The 17,564-nt window shown below is 39.6% G+C and overlaps 1 protein-coding gene across 1 annotated transcript; it reads left to right on the top strand.

Moving 5' to 3' along the window:
- Positions 1-571: 571 nt before the first annotated feature.
- TMCO5A (transmembrane and coiled-coil domains 5A) lies at positions 572-15,851 on the top strand. The gene is made up of 10 exons (XM_032261210.1): positions 572-772; positions 1,169-1,292; positions 1,678-1,728; positions 2,480-2,551; positions 5,369-5,425; positions 5,904-5,963; positions 6,412-6,476; positions 7,568-7,625; positions 11,809-11,849; positions 15,468-15,851. Exons 1-10 carry the CDS (start codon positions 633-635, stop codon positions 15,664-15,666), a joined length of 867 nt encoding a protein of 288 aa, XP_032117101.1. The 5' UTR covers positions 572-632; the 3' UTR covers positions 15,667-15,851.
- The last annotated feature ends 1,713 nt before the right edge of the window (positions 15,852-17,564 follow it).

Below are 17,564 nucleotides of genomic sequence, written 5' to 3'. Positions count from 1 at the left end.
TACTTCAAAAAAGATGTTTGCATTCTTGAAAGCTATGCCTAGAGCCTATTTGTGTGTGCTCAATGGAATGCCTCTCATGGTAACAATTTCAAACTTTGCAGCAGGCAAGTAAGGGAGAAGTATTGAGGTAGGAGGAGGAAGGGAAAGACTGAAGCCCTAACATGCTGGTGGAAAGCTTTTGTGGCTCTGCAGAAAGCCAGGCCTAACCGGAAGTGATGTGACAGGATCTTAGATATAAGTGTTCAATAAAAGGGTACTACATAAGCAGGTTTTGTGAGCAGTTTATCTAAGAAAAGATTGCCAAGAGAAAGATTTCTCTATAATGCAAGGGTTATTTAAGGAAGCAAAGCTTCTCATGAAACCAGAGTGAAGGTGCACTATTAGATTGATGACTTTGGAGGGAAAGCCATCAATCTGGGAAAGACCCTTGCTGACTGAGCTGAGAATTATCGAAACAGTTGTAGATCATGACAAACAAAGGCAATTTTTCAAGAATGAAAATGTTAGGTCCCCAGAGAGAGTGAGGTTAATAAACTCTATGTCTTTAGATATCCTTTCTGGCCCAATGATTATTGATATTAAGATAACAGGCCCTTGTTCATTTTGGGAACTGAGTCTATAGGTCAGAGAAAATGGAAATCTTAAGATTGGCCCAGTCAAAAAGAAACATTACCAGTTTGAACACGGACCTTGAAAGGGATATGCAGAGACTAGATGAAGCAAATCAGGAACTTCTTCTCAAAATCCGAGAGAGAGAAGATAAGATTCGGAGGTGAGTATTAGGGCTTCATGAGGGAAGTTTCTGATCCAAAGAAGGGGTGGAGGACTAAAACAAAAACTGAATTTTCCTGCTTGCTCTACAGACCTCTATGTTGTGTGGTAAAAAGTTACTTCTTCATTCTTTGACATTTCTCTTGAATACTGAAGCACAGCAACTTTCAAACAGATTCCTAAAAGAGTGGAGAACATTGGAGTGTTTGGCTTAGCAATCAGGCAGGCCTTCCTTCTTGTAATATTGAAGTGATCATGATCCGATGGATTCAGTAAGGGTTTTTGCTCGAGACTGATGTACAATGTTCCTGAATTTCTTTTATATCTGATATCTGTGTTTTATCAGTTCTGAAACTGCCAAACATGGGTCCTCACAGCATAAGTTTGTGTTGTCCAGGCTGGAAAGTGAGATCACTCAGACCAGAGACCTGGTGGAAGATGAAGAGTGGGAGAAGGAGAACCGTACCACGATGGAAAGGGAAAGAGCCCTGCAGGAGCTGGGAGAAGAAACAGACAGACTTGTAAGCAAGAAGCTGGGAAGAGCCATTTAATAGGTTGCATTCCTTATTCCATCCCTCATCAGTTGTCAGATTAGCTTGTCTCTCCTTTTTATACATGAAGAGTAGCCACCTCCAAACGTCATGCTAGAATTTATCCATGCATGGAAGAGGATACATTTAGTAAGGTGTTTGGCTTCTTCAGTAATGTTTAATATTGGGAAGTCCTGCAGATGGGCCTCTATATCCCCGTACTTCAACATGATTTAATCTCAACACACACATGGCATGATGCAAATAAGGTCAAGTTACTGCAGGAAAATATAGCTGGGGTGAAATGGACAGCAATCAACTGAAAAAGAACAGATGGATACAGAGGCAGACTTACACTCTTATTTCTCTCTCAAAGGAAAAGAAGAATGAAACGTTGGTCCACAGTATAACAGAACTTCAACGAAAGGTGAGGTGGGGTTCTTGTGTTCTCCAGTGTCCCCACAACAGCACCATTCATCAAAGAGGCAAGGCTGGGGGGAGGTGATCACAGAGGACCCGTAAGTCAGAGATCCCTGTATGTGAAGTGGGAACTACTCTAATCCACTCTCCCAAGGCCGAGGTTCATGATCTAAATGTTACAGGTTTTCTCTGTAAGCATGAGGGGAAAGGAATAGATGGAATATTTATTAATCTCATGGGTTCTTCCTACTATCACCAGAAAACAGATTCCAACAGATACTCTGTTGAAGTCATTAACTAGAGCCTTTGTGGTGAGAGGTTAATTTTCTTTCAACAGAGACTTTTTAAACAACAGCAACAATTACCTTAATCCCCAAGGATTTCCTTTTTCGTATGTAGGCATTTCTAATACCTCAACATCTCCTCAGAATACAGTGGACTTCCAATGACTAACCTGCCCTCTGACCCATGAGTAGAGAGTAGCCTTCTACTGCAGAGGGCTGTATCCCTGAGTAATCCAGCATGAATTGAGGGTTCAAGAAAGTACTCCTGCCTTGAGTCTCTAGCATCAGTGGCCAAGACTAGTGAGAAGAAGATGGAGGTAGAACAAAGATGTTTTCACAGGCCACCAAATATCTACCAAATGACCATGCCCTGGAAAGTTTTATCAAGGCCATAGTTACAAACCTCCACACACTAGAGAAAGTCTTTGTCTTCTATACGTTTTAATGTAATATATTTTTTATTTGAAACTATAGCTTACAAGGAAATCACAAAAGATAACCAATTGTGAACAAAGCAATCCAGATGGAGACCCAGAAGAGATAAAGGTAAATGAAAAAGTAATCCTAAATGTGGCTGGGCTATGTAGCCAGGAGACAAGCTGTTAAGTCGGAAATCATTGCAACATTGGACAAATTCTTGGTAGTTTTCCCCCATGTAAAGCTTAAGCTTGGGCCACTGAGTGCTGAATTCTTCTCTACCTTTATTAAGGAATGGCACTTTTAAGTCTGATTGGTTGTTCTCTCTTCTGCTAGGTAGAGCAGTGCACAAATGCATATGTAACACTTGAGGCAGTTGAAGTCCCTAGTTTAAAGCCACAGCGCATAATTTGGTGTATGAAGTTGAGTAATTTAGTCACTCCCTCTCAGCCTCAGTTTCAAGATTAAATGAATTGTGTATATAAAATGTTCTTTTCTTTTTTGGATGGCTCCAACTTCAAAACGATGTGTAAGTTTTAAGTTATTATTTAAAAGTCTTGCTGAAGCGCATGTATACATTCATAGAGGCAGCACTAGGTTTTTATGTCTACCGAGTGCTCGGCAATTTATGTACCCTGGCACGGATCCCAATCCAGAAAAGGATTCAATTAATCACTTGTGTATTTAATGTTACGACTACCTGCTAAGCATATCATACTCTGCTTGGCATGTCTCTAATTGTGTTTCAGAGCTAAGAACCTGAGGCTAGCCGCAACCTATTTGATGAGAGAGAGGAAGAAATTTCTTGTATATACTCATGGGGTACAAGTGCCATTTTGCTATAATGACATATTATGTTGTGGAGACTTCGTTTTTCTTCAGGGAGCAGATTAAAAAAAATTTGGCACATTCTCTACAATTACATCTTCATCCTTGCCTTATCTAACCTGTCTGTTCCTTCTAAAGCCCACACTTGGTTGTGTGTATGAAACCTCTGAAGATCTGGACACATAGAAAATAGAAATAGAAAATGAAAATATGGAAAATGACTCTCCTATCTTCTGCTGGCCAATTTAGTTTTGGTGACCACAAAAGTAAGAAATCTGAAGCCACCAAACAAGCTTGCTTGGCTCTGCTCATTCAGATTAGTTATCTGGAAAGAGAGAAATCAGGAAGAAGTTGGAGCCAAAATTAGGAAGGATTATAAAGAAAGCTGAGTATCATCTGACTGCAGTGGTCAAAACACTGATTTGCTTCAAGATCATTTCTTTTTGAAGCAATGATTTGAAGCAAATCATTTCTTTTTGAAGCCAGAATTGAATAGTGACACTTTAAGTCTGGCTATGTTCACTATGTTAACTGATGGACAACGGAGTTTAGTGTTAGTCAGAATAACGGCCATCATTTGGCTAGTTAACCCTGAAGAGTTCGAGAGTATTGTTTAATCCTTTGAACCACTCTTTTGCCCATCTATTTTATTGAATTGTCAGGTGATAGCTCTAATTCTGTGACATGTACAGGATCTCTTCTGCTTCTGTTCCTCTGACATGCTAGGAATCAGTGCAGCAGCTTAATGGGGTGCCTAATTCAACCCTTTGTGACTCACACCATTGGCTTGAAACTATGTATCCCTTAGCATCCTTGGCTGACTGGTCCTAGATGTCACTGAACAAAGAGTGAAGCAACTGTTAGAAGAGTCCAGATGTGAAATAACAGCACCTAGATGAAAGTGGGAACAGCAGAGCTGAAAAAGAAGGAAGAATGGTCATGTCTGCTCTTCTGCCAAATTATCTCTCAGATGCATCCTTTCCTGTCTACCACTTCTGTTGCTACTGTTTTTTTACAAGCCACCGTAACCCCTTACCTGGACAAGAGAAGTTACCTTTCAACCAGCCTCTCTGCTTCTATTTTCACACCCATCTCTTTTTTTCAGACACATAAAAGGCTATTCTCTAAAAACCAGAATCAGATTGTGTCTTTAGACTTCAAGCCTCTTCTGCCTTCTCACTGCAATTAGAACAAAGAACTGAAATCCTTTTAGAAGCCACACGGCCCTACACAATCTAGCCTGTCTACCTTTCCCCCCTTGTCTCCTACCTACCAATTTCCCTTGTGCTCTGGCCACACAATTCCTTCACACAAGCCAAATCTGTGTTAACTTCATGGTCTTGGCCCTTGCCATACCCTTCTAAGAGAACATATTTCTCTGGACCTCCATTTAGCTAGCACTTATCATTTAGGCTTTGGCTCGACCAGCATCACATCAGAGAGGCCTTTGCCAACCACCGCCTCTCACATCACCACTACCATTACTATCTTCCATCACATGAATGATTTTGTTTCCTTCATAGCACATACCATTATCATGTTGATGTATCTGTTGTGTCTCCCTGTTAGAATGCCAGCTCTGTGAGGGTGGAAAGCCGGTTCATCCTGTTACTACTGTATCTTAAGTACCACTCCCTGCTCCACGACACACACATACTTCACTCCAGAATAGTGGCTGATATAGAATGTTCTTTTGCCAAGTATTGCAGGAAATAAAAGGGCGAGGAAGGCATACGGGAAGGGAGAAAGGAGTAAGCAAACATCTTAGAGTCTGACTACATTAAAAGGAAAAGGAAGAGCGAAGTTTTTCAAAACTGGTATTATTTTTAAGAGAAATGGCAAAAAACAAAAAAAAGAGAAATGGCTAAGTAACAGTAGGAAGCTAAGAACTGAAGTTTAGAGGCAGCATTAGATGAAGACTAAAAAGTAGGGAGCATAAAAGAGCAAGTTCACCAAGCAACTGCAAAGGGCACTGAGTGGTTTCACCCCTCTGTCAGGAGGTGTGTGACATTGTGGCCCCAAGGCCCCTCACAGCTCGTAAGGCCACCTTGGAGACAGCCTTCCATTCCTGCACAGCTTTCACCTTGCCCAGTTAGCAGTCTCTTTTGCTTTCTTTAGGCTAAGTTACAACAGCTGGAAGCTTCCTACGCACGCCAAGAGAAGGAGCTGCTCAAGGTAACAGCAGGAACTTCAATGTGACTTATCCCTAAAAAGGAAAACGTGATCCTTGGTCAGACAATCTATTTCTCAAATGAGTGATTTACATTAAGGTTCCAGATCCAAGACCATGATGGGGCTAGGGAGGGGTAAAGAAAAGGAAGATAAACACAATCCCTGAGGTCACCTTCTCTTTCACATTTTTTTTTTTTTTTTACAGAATACACTCTACAGTATGTATCTCACAAATATTAGTAATTTTCTTTTCCGCTCCCAGTTGCCCGCAAATGCCCCCTTTGACCTATAACTCCCATTTAGCTTATTTACCTTAAAAGAAGGAAATACATTCATCTGTACAGCAAAAATAATAAATAAATAATATTTAGAACAGTTAGAAAACCACATTTAGGAGTTGGGACACAGGAGGAAACAAGTATGCTTGCGTTCTTATAACAATTTGCTGAAGCATATACACAACCAAATTTTGATTTCCCAGGTAATGAAGGACTGTGCATTTGTGGCCCAGCTCTGTGAAGATCAAGCCTTCTGCATAAAGGTAGAGCTTCTTGGTAAAGGGATAGCAAAGAGTTTATTAAGGTACAGCATGAAGTAGAACCAGGATTTTCAAAAACTACTGTCTAGAACAATTTCAACACTTCAGGGTGGCACTACTGGGAGACTTTGAGGTCATCAGCACCCCACTAACAATATCACTCTATTTGTCTTTGACTCCATGGGAATTCCTGCCCTGGTCTCCCTCTCTCTGTGCTGTTAAGTTAATAATGCACACTGCTATTTATAATGTCAATTATGTCCAGAAACATATCCAGTGGTGAGGCATAGCGAGAGATCAACAGTATTGGTGGGGTGGGTTTATGAAAGCAGAGAAGGTGGCAGTGGGAATACCAAGCATTCATGATACCATGCAATAATAAGTGATTATGCTCAGAAAAATTATAATGCTTCTAAGTAGTAACTGTAGCTTCCTTTGTTTCTCTTTGAAGAAGTACCAGGAAACGTTGAGGAAAATAGAAGAAGAACTAGAGGCTCGGTTCCTTGAGAGAGAAGTGTGAGCTTTGGCAAAGGACCATCCTGGTTTTGGCAGTAACTCCATCTCAGCCTGAGTCAGAGCAAACAATTCCCAGACCAATTTCTATTTGGAATTGAAGGAGTCCCGACCCCACATATCTTTCCCCTCTGTTAGTGATCTGGTTGACCTCTGGTAAATCACACCAACTTAAAAAATCCAGTCATTCTCCCATTCTTCTAAAAGACTACAGACACACCTCTCCCTTCATAATTTATCACATTATTATTTGGGTTGATATTAAGAGTAGAAACAGGTACTTTAAAAAGAGTTGGTGGTCAGTCACTTTGATAAGTCAGGTATTCCTTATATGTCACAGAAAGGCCTTTTAATTAATACCATCCTCAATTCCCCCAAATACATGGAAACTCAACCATATGGGATAGGCATGAAACTAATCTCTAGACTCAGACTACAGGTACCACATTATAAAAATCAGAATTGTACACTGTATTGAGCTATGAATATTTAAAATTAGAAATTATAAAGGGAAAGCACTCCTCAAAATATGCTGTTTGTCAGAAGTCTAAATGGTGAGAAATCCAAACCAAAAACCTCACCTCCATTTCTCGACCTTCTTTGTAAGTTAAATCTTAACTCAGTCAAGAAGTATTTCTATTTATGAAATACTTTCAAATCCTTGGATCAAGAGCAAGAGATCAAAACTGCATATTGTCTCTCTATAGGCCAAGTACAAACTGTGGACCAGGGTCCTGGGACTTGTAGGTCCCTGGTCCTAAAGGACACCTTCAAGTCACTTAAGATCCTTGCTGAACATTGGTTTATGGCTTGACTGTTAAGCCAAGACAGTCAACCTAGAACAGGTTGCCCAGTAGAATTATCTGTGCTAGTTAGCAGGTAAAACTAACTACATATGACAATTGAGTTCACAAAAGACATATTCAACTGCGGAAATGAATTTTAACTTTAATTAAATAGCTCTGGGCAGCCAGTAGTTACAATATTGGATAGTACAGATTTAGAATATCAAGCTATTTTTGAAATAACCATACCATAGTATTAATATATTAGTGCACTTTGTTCAATTTCTGTCCTGGCTCTTATCTTCATAGATCAAAACTCACGAGCATGAACTCTGTGGAAAAAGAGCATACCAGCCAACATAATGAGGTGAACACTCCACTCTCTCTTCAGTTTCTCATGGTGTCGTTGCCTTTCAAAGTCTCCAGCAAACTGTATATACTCACCAAATATATACCCAATCTTGCCATGTGCATTTTCCATGAACAGTACCAGCTATAATTACAGAGCATTCCACCCCTAAACAAAGTAGATGCTAAGGAACAAACTACGTTCTTCTCATTCTGCCATACAAATAACAGGTTTTCAAAAAACTAGCCAAAGACCTAAGAGAACTCCGAATGGAGGCAAGAAGTGACCTTAATTGAGGGTATGCTCACTCTATAGAAAAAGGCCAACACAGGGCACATACACCACCTCTTCCATCTCCTGCAATCATAGTATTCTTTCCTGAAGATCTTGACATGGTCCCTAATCTCTCACACCATAGAGCACCCACCGGCTGTTATCATCTAGTTAGAGTTGGCCTGTGAGTTAACACATAGAAAGCTATTGCTTCTTTGTGTCAGAGTTTCAGCATCTGTTCATATTTAACATTATGAAGTCACCAGCACACATGCAAAGGTCTGAGGGAAACAGAACACTTTCGTACAGAGCACCAATCCTCTGAGCCTGCTTCATGTCTTCTGGTAGCAAAGACAAAGGGTTAAAGTTCGACTTTTGGTGGCTTTTAATTTTGTAATTTATATTAGCTTTAGAGTCCAGGTTGACAATCATCAGAAATTTCATACAGTCGAGATAAATTCTCAGAAAAGAGAGCTCATCTCTTCCTTAAAAGCAAATATCAAATAATGACCATTGTGCTTGGGTCATCCAAGTATTTGGATATATATTAGGCCATGTCCATGGTTGTCAGCGTTCTGAACAAGTCATTCTGGCACCAAAGCTTGCATATTCTGCTTAGTAAACAAAATCCCTGAAACTAACTCGACCCACTTCTGCAGAACCAAGTTTTTGACATCTCCAATGTGTCCTACATCTCTCCCAACAACTCATCAAAGTATTCCTTCTAACTATCTATCAGAGAAAAAAAAAATAAAGTTGCCTACATCAAGCCCATTAGGGTCTCATGAAGGTTCAATGACCTAGTGATGTCTGAGCAACTTTAGAGAGAGGATCCTGAGCAACTGACTGGCATGCCATGTAATCTTACTTAAACTATCAAACAAACTGCATAATCCTGAAAGCTTCTTTCTAATTCTGATTCTGTGAGCCTCATTTCCACAGCTCTAATTTTTTTTTTTTGGTAGGAAGATGAGGTCTCACTGTGGTGTTCAGGCTGGTCTTGAATTCATGGACTCCTGGGTTCCTCCCACCTCAGCCTCCCAAGTAGCTAGGGCTACAGGCACCCACCACCATGCCTGGCTTTCTCTAAAATGTGATCATAATTCCTCTTTTTATCTCACAAGGAAGTTAAAAGGACAATGAAATAACTGAGAAAGTATTTTGAAATAAGAATGCCACAGCAATACAGGATGTATCCTCATCTTTAGATTTTTTCTTCACTTTTAAGTTCAGGGGTACATGTGCAGGATGTGCCCCATCACCTAGGTATTAAGCCCTGCTATTAGCTTTTCTTCGTGATGTCCTCCCTCCCACTACCTCATACCTGCTGACAAGCCCCAGTGTGTGGTGTTCCCCTGCATGTGTCCATGTGTTCTCATCATTCAACTCCCACTTATAAGTAAGAACATGCAGTGTTTGTGTTTGTTTCTGTGTTAGTTTGCTGAGGAAAATGGCTTCCAATTCCATCCATGTCCCTGTAAAGGACATGATCTCATTCCTTTTTATGTCTGCCTAGTATTCCATGATGTATATGTATCACATTTTCTTTATCCAGTCTATCACTGATGGACACTTAGGTCGATTCCATGTTTTTGCTATTGTGAAAAGTGCTGCAATGAATATTTGTGTGTATGTGTCTCTCTGATAGAATGATTTATATTCCTTTGGGTATATACCCAGTAGTGACATTGCTGGGTCAAATGGTATTTCTGCTTCTAGGTCTTTAAGGAATTGCCACACTGTCTGCCACAATGGTTGAACTAATTTATACTCCCACCAACAGTGTAAAAGCATTATTTTTTTCTGCAACCTCACCAGCATCTGTTGTTTTTTGACATTTTAATAATAGCAATTCTGACTGGTGTGAGATGGTATCTCATTGCGGTTTTGATATGCATTTCTCTAATGATCAGTAAGGTTTTTTTCGTATGTTTTTTGCCTGCATGTATGTCTTCTTTTGATAAGTGTCTGTTCACATCCTTTGCCCACTTTTTAATGGGTTGTTTTTGTTTTCTTATAAGTCTATTTAAGTTCCTTATAGACTCTGGGCATTAGACCTTTGTCAGATGCACAGTTTGTAAAAATTGTCTCCTATTCTGTAGGTTGTGTATACACTCTGGTAATAGTTTATTATTCTGTGCAGAAGCTGTTTTGTTTAATTAGATCACATTTGTCAATTTTTGCTTTCTTTGCAATTGCTTTTGGCATTTTCCTCATAAAATCTTTGCCCCTGCGTATGTTCATGGTATTGCCAGGACTTTCTTCTAGGGTTTTTACAGTTCTGGATTTTACGTTTAAGTCTTTAAATCATCTTCAGTTAATTTATGTATATTATGCAAGGAAGGGGTCCAGTTTCAATTTCCTGCAATCGGCTAGCCTGTTTTCCCAACACCATTTATTAAATAGGGAGTCCTTTCCCTATTGTTTGTTTTTGTCAGGTTTGTTAAAAATCAGATGGTTGTAGGTGAAAAGTTTATTTCGGAGTTCTCTATTCTATTCCATTGGTATCTGTGTCTGTTTTTGTACTACTACCATGCTGTTTGGGTTACTATAGCCTTCTAGATAGTTTGAAGTCAGGTAGTGTGATGCCTTCAGCTTTGTTCTTTTTGCTTAGGATTGTTTTGGCTATTAGGTTTCTTTTTTGGTTACAAATGAATTTTAAAATCTTTTTTCTAATTCTGTGAAGAATGTCAATGGTAGTTTAATGGGAATAGCATTGACTTTATAAATTACTTTGGACAGTATGGCTATTTTCACAATATTGATTCTTCCTATCCATGAACATGGAATGTTTTTCCATTAGTTTGAGTCCTCTCTGATTTCTTTCAGCAGTGGTTTGCAGTTCTCCTTGAAGGAGTCTTTCACTTCCCTTGGTAGGTGTAGTTTTTTGTTTTTTTTTTTTTTTTTGTAGCAATTGTGAATGGGAGTTCATTCATGATTTGGCTCTCTGTTTGCCTGTTGTTTGTTTATAGGAATGTGTGACTTTTGCACATTGATTTTGTATCCTAAGACTTTGTTTCTTTTCAGCTGAAGAGATTTTGGGCTCAGATGATGGGGTTTTCTAGATTAAGATCACGTCACTGAAAACAAAGACAATTTTACTTCCTCTTTCCCTATTTGAATACCTTTTATTTATTACTCTTTAATGAATGCCCTGGCCAAAACTTCCAATACTATGTTGAATAGGATTGGTGAGAGAGGGCATCCTTGTCTTGTGCCAGTTTTCAATGGGAATGCTTCCAGCTTCTGCCCATTCAGTATGATATTGGCTGTGGGTTTGTCATATGTGGCTCTTATTTTGAGGCATGTTCTTTCAATACCTAGTTTATTGACAGTTTTTAACATGGAGGAATCAGAGGCCTTTTCTTCATCTATTGAGATAATCATCTAGGTTTTGTTTTTAGTTCTGTTTATGTGATGGATTATGTTTATTGATTTGTGTGTGTTGAACCAACCTTGCATCCTGGGGATGAAGGCAAATTTGATCACTCATCTTTAAATTTTTATAGCTTTTAAGACTTATCTCTTAAGATATATTTATATAGTTTTCTTAGGCTACAAACTTCTCTAAGGGTCACTGGCTGAGCAGAAGATGGAATAGTATAGCTGAGAGAGCCAAGAATGTGGACTCAGAGAATCCAGATTCCAGGCCCAGTCCTGCCACTAACCAGCTGTGTGACCTTGGACAACATACTTTGCCTTTCTATGCCTTAGTATGGTCATATAAATATGAAAAAAGGTAGGATGAATAATACTAATAAATATATTTTTATTTCGCCTGAAAATTTTATGTGCTTATGCATATAAAAAGAATTTGTCAAAGTTATCTAAATAATATTTAACTAATGGCTTACACTAAATATTACTGGACAATGATAATAACCTCCAGAAATTGCTTATTTATCAATATCCTTTCATCTTTTTCCAGGGTATGCCTACCCATAAGACAGCAGTATTATTCAGTAAAAAGTAAGTAAAATATCTTTAAGTAAACTTCCTATAAAATTGGGAGCCCTAGCCATCTTGGCAGAGGGAAAAGCCTAAACTAGAACCTCGTTCGTGCACACACACACACACACACACACACACACACACGAGTCAAGTCAACAAACTGTCATTGACTATTTCTCAATCCTAATGATACAACTTACTTGCTTAAAGGTAATTAATAATCTCAACTTTCAATTATTAAAATCAATAGCCTTGTGATAATAAGAAACAGGAATTTGATTATCTAAAAGAAATGTGGCAAATCTCTTATTTATTGCATTTTCCCTTTAACAATATGAATTAGATTGATGTATCTGGTTTCCTAGTAGCTTCTGCAGATTAGATGAAGACTGTCACATGCTAGTATAACACTGCAAGAATTATGAGAAAGAGCATCTAACAGTATTCAACACATAATTGTTACTCAAAACTACTTGTTAAATTGAATAAGAATTTAAGACTCAAACACCTGAGTTGATATTCATCCTGAGGGAATCACTGTGATAGCAAAGTAAAATTGGTATTCATGAAGCCCCTACATTTTCAAGAAAAGGTCAAATTACATTCAATATAATCTGTTTAAGAAGGCATAAAGAAACATATATTCAAAATGGTATTAAATATGATTTAGACAGAATTCCATCAAAATGGTTAACATAAAATTATTGGTGCTTAAAGGTCAGCTTCAATTGTCTGGAAAATTTGCTTAAGGAGAATACCCCTTCATACCAGATAAATGAAATGTCACATCTTTCAATATTCCCAAACACAATATTCCTGAAACAATTAGCAGAATTTTCTGTAGAACTCCTAGTTTGTTCTCTTATGCTCTAACACCAGGGCCCACCATGGAAATGACTGTGTGGACTTCTAGAATAAGGACTGTCTGCCTAAAGCGAGTTGGTATCCTCAAGGGAATCTTACAAAAGACATCCTGCAAGTCTCGCTCATCATGTCAAACTACAAATGTCTTTCCACTTGTTCTGCCACAACATCCTGTGGGCACTGGTACATCGGGCACTAACTCAAGAGACAAGAAATCTCAGCTATTCCTAGGATTTTCCCTGGGAATGAAATCCCAGAACCTCTCATGTACATTGCCTCAAATTTCATGGAGAGTAGTGGGAAGATTTTTCAAGGGCTTCTGATTCTAATTTTGACCAAGGTGCTGTACTAAAATGAGTACTGGCTCCTGTCACCAAGATCACCCATAGCAGCAAACTTGAGAAAAGTGGAGGGGGATGAGCTGTTTTTGACTGATAAGGGTGAACAGTGAATTTGTCCTGGGGCAGAGATATCCCAAAACAGCTGGGTAAGGATAATACAGGAAAGAAATAGAAAAGGCTTACTCATACAAATCATATTAAATAAAGCCATAAGGTCGGCCGGGCGCAGTGGCTCATGCCTGTAATCCCATCACTTTGGGGGGTCAAGGCGGGCAGATCATGAGGTCAAGAGGTAGAGACCATCCTGGCCAACATGGTGAAGCCCCATCTCTACTAAAAAATACAAAAATTAGCCAGGCACAGTGGCGCATGCCAGGAGTCCCAGCTACTCAGGAGGCTGAGGCAGGAGAATTGCTTGAACCGGGGAGGCGGAGGTTGCAGTGAGCCGAGATTGTGCCACTGCATTCCAGACTGGTGCCTGGCGACAAAGCAAGACTGTGTCTCCAAAAAAGAAAACGCCTTAAGGCCTAAATAACTCATCAGTTGAAAGAAAAAAAATCAAGACCACTATAAGGAGGTTTATAAAAAATTATTACAAAATGTTACAGATAACATGAATGATAGAAGACAACATAATCTTGGATAGAAACTCATTTATCAAGAAAGTAAGAACTGCCTCCAAATGACTAATAAATTCAACTTATTTCAAGTCTAACTCTCCAAATGGTTTTCCATGGAATCAAATAAAATAAATCTAAAATATACTCTATATGGAAGAATAAAGAGTCAAGAATAACCTGGACAGTTTTAAAGAGCACGGAGTGGGGAACATGCCCTTCCAGATACCAGGACTTACCATGACGCTATAGTAATTATTATAGTGTAATATTGGGACAGGAATATGAAAACTGCCTAGTGGAATGGAACAAAGAGTTCAGAAATTGTGCACACAGCAAACTTTGGTATGTGACAGTGATTGCATGTGAAACGAAAAGGAAGAACAGCAGGAAAACACGGTTATCTATGAGATTGGATCACTAAATATAAAAGGCAAGCCCAGATGCATTAAAGATGTAAATGCTTTTTAAAAAAAAAATTAAAATCTTCGAAACTCTGTATTATTTTTTATGCTACATAATAAATTATCTCCAAAACTTAGTGACTTCAAAGAACAAACATTTATTAGCTCACGGTTTCTGCGGGCCAGGAATCCACTTAGCTAAGTGGTTGTAGTTCGGTATCTGTCATGAAGTTGCAGTTAGGATGTAGTGATTAGGATTGCAGTGATTAGAAGGTTGGGCTGCAGCTAGAAGTTATATTTCTAAGGTAACTAACTCACACATGCAGCAACCTCTTTCTGGTAGTTGACAGAAAGTCTCAGTTCTCACTGCATAGACCCTTCCATAGGGCTGCTTGAGTGTCCTCACAGCATGACTGCTGGCTTCCTCCAAAGAGCCTGGAGGAAACTGTAATGCCTTTATGATGTAATCTAGGAAGCTATAGTATACACTGTGACTTCCACCATATTCTATTCTTCAGAAGTAAGTTATTAAGTCCAACCCACACTCCAATGGAGGGGAATTCTCTTGAAAGGAGGAGTAGCAAGCCATCTATAGACACATTTTTAAACTGCCATAGGCTTTTAATAGAAAATATGAGTATCTTTTGCGTCTTGGGATAGGGAATTTTTTTTTTAAACGACACAAAAAGCATTGATTCTAAAGAAAGAAAAGATTGACAAACTAGACCCTACTAAAATTGAGAACTGTTTTTCTTTAACATTCTAGAGCAAGTCAAATTTATAAAGTCGGGAGGATATATAACAATACATACAATGGAAAAGGATTAATATCAAGAACATAAAAGAAATTCTTTCAAATCACTAAGAAAAGCTCAAACTACCTTGTAGTTAAATGGGCAAGAAGAAACACATAAAACCAATAAACCTATGAACAGATGTTAATCTTCATTGTAATCAGGGAAATCCATATTGAGGCCATAATGAGAGATTATTTTCCACCGATTTGATCAGCGAAAGTGTTTAAACCTGATAATATCACGCGTTGGAGAAGATATGGGTCCACAAAAACCTATATCTTGCTGGAGGCTTATAAACCAATCCAACTGTTTTGAAAAAGAACTCACCAAAACAAAACCAAAAATAAACAAAACCAAAAATAAGAGAATGAAACAATTTTAGTGATAAATGCTACCAAGAAAATAAAACATGGTAATGGACAGAGAATAACCAGCAGGCCAGAACATGGGAAAGGGGAGCTGCCACTACAAAGGGTTGTCAGGAAAGCGGGTGACAATGCATGGGAAACATTTGAGTATCGGTAAGGAGCCAGACGCGCATTCAGGTATGACTTGTTTTTTGTTCCAAGTTTTCTAACCTCTGGTTAACAGTTTGTTGGCTTTCTCTTTGCAGGTTTTTTTGCTGTCTGTTTTTCATCACCCTGTTTTTCATCAGACTGCTGAGCTACGTGATTTTTCATGTAAGGTTTATAAATCCAGATCTCCTCGTCAATGTACTGCCCAGGGTACTGAGCAGGAGCATCTTGTGGAAGCTCAGATGCGTCTTCTTTCCATCTCTCACACTTGAGACAGAGGACATGTTACCCCACTGATCCCGAAGAAATATCCTTGAGCAACAGAAGGGAAGTGGGATGCTAGCATGTAGAAAGAAGGCAGGAGACTTGGAGAGGAAAGAGGTTTGCTTCAGTTTTTTCCTCAAGGTTTGCCTAGTTGACTACCTTCTCACTCCACATCATCTATCTAAGATTAACCTCGTCCAGTAAAAGGCTCTGTAATAGATTTATGTGGCTTTATGGATCAGCTGAATAGTACCTGATAGTAAACAAATTTGACCATTAGGGGAATTATATAAACGCTAAGAAAAGCTAATTTATTATTCTAGTCAATCTAAAAAATCTGACACACTGGGTCCCTGAAATGCAGAAGATTACTTACTACTTATATTAGAACTCATAGGTTGTGAGTGACCTTAGCTTAAAGTAATTTATGCCAAATACATAAATAATTATATTTACACATTTAAATATAAAATAAAAAGCCTATGAAAAAGCCAGGCAAGACAGCAGAAGACTCCACCAATGATTCCCCCTTCAAAAACACCAATTTAACAACTATCTACATAAAGAAAGCACCTTCATAAGAATGAAAAATCAGGTGAGCACTCACAGTACATAGTTTTAACTTCATATCGCTGAAAGAGGCACTGAAGAGGTAAGAAAACCAGTCTGGAATCACCAAAACCGCCGCTTCCCCTTCCTCCAGCAGCAGGAGTGTGGTATAGAGAGCATTTCTGTGGGCTGGGGAGAGAAAGATTGCAGCATTTGCGGGACATTGAACTCAGTGGTTCCCTATTACAACAGAAAACAAAACCAGATCAAACTCAGCTGACACCTGCCAGCAAGGAATAATTTAAACCAGCCGTAGCCAGAGGAGAATTGCTAATCCCAGCTGTCAGGATTTAAGTTTTGATAAGCCTTGCCACTCCCAAGCTAAAGTATTCTGGAGACTTAAATAAACTTGAAATTCCTAGGTGAGTACTAGTGCTTTACCAGGCCCAGACACAGTGGACTTGGTGGGGAGCCGTGGTGGTCAGAGTGTCTAAGGGAGTGCTGGAATCATCCCTCCCCTAACCCCAGACAGCACAGGTCATGGCTCCAAAAGAGACCCCTCTCCTCTGCTCAGGGAGGACCCAAGTTGGGAGGACTTTGTCTTGCATCTTGAGTCGCAGCTCCAGCCACAGGAAAATAGGGCACCAGTCTGAGTCATGAGGCCCCCTTTCTAGGCCCTAGCTCCAAGATGACATTTCTAGACACAGCATGGGTCAGAAGGGAAGCTGCGACCTTGAAGAAGACTCAGTCCTTGAAGGACTCATTATCTGCTAACTGAAAAGCCCTCAGGCCCTGAATAACCAGCAAGAATTCTTAGGTATTATGTGGAGGGCTTTAGGTGAGACCCTGAGAATTGCTGGCTTCAGGTGAGACTCATAGTCTCAGCTATTGTGGCTATCGGTCAAGATTCCTTCTACTTTAGAAAAGCAGAGGAAAAAGCAAAGGGGACTTTGTCTTCCAGCTTGGCCACAGTAGGGTAGAGGACAGAGTGAGTCCTTGGGGTCCCCAGTTCCAGGACTTGGTTTTTGGAATACATTTCTTGAACTGCCCTAGGCCAGAGGGGATCCCACTACCCTGAAGGGTGAGTCTCAGTCCAGGCAGCGTTCACTGCAAGTTGACAGAAAAGCCTTTGGGCCTTCCTTTAAAAAAACCTTAGTGGTAGTCTGGCAGTACTCCCCATAGACCTATGGTGGTAGTGGCCATGGTGTGAGGCATCTCTGCCTTTGGAAAGGGGAGGAAAGAGGAGAAGGACTGAGTCCTTTGGTTTCAATGCCAGCTCATCTCCAGTACGATACAATATCAGTTAGACTTCTAAAATCATCGACTCTGGACCCTGGCTTCCTGACAGCACCTCTGGACATGCACAGGGCCGGGGAGACTCA

Source organism: Sapajus apella, unplaced genomic scaffold, assembly GCF_009761245.1.
Source record: "Sapajus apella isolate SASKATOON/1434 unplaced genomic scaffold, GSC_monkey_1.0 scaffold122, whole genome shotgun sequence".
In the NCBI taxonomy this organism is placed as follows: Eukaryota; Metazoa; Chordata; class Mammalia; order Primates; family Cebidae; genus Sapajus; species Sapajus apella.
The sequence above is the reverse complement of the archived record's forward strand: the minus strand, read 5'-3'. Positions and strand labels throughout refer to the sequence as shown.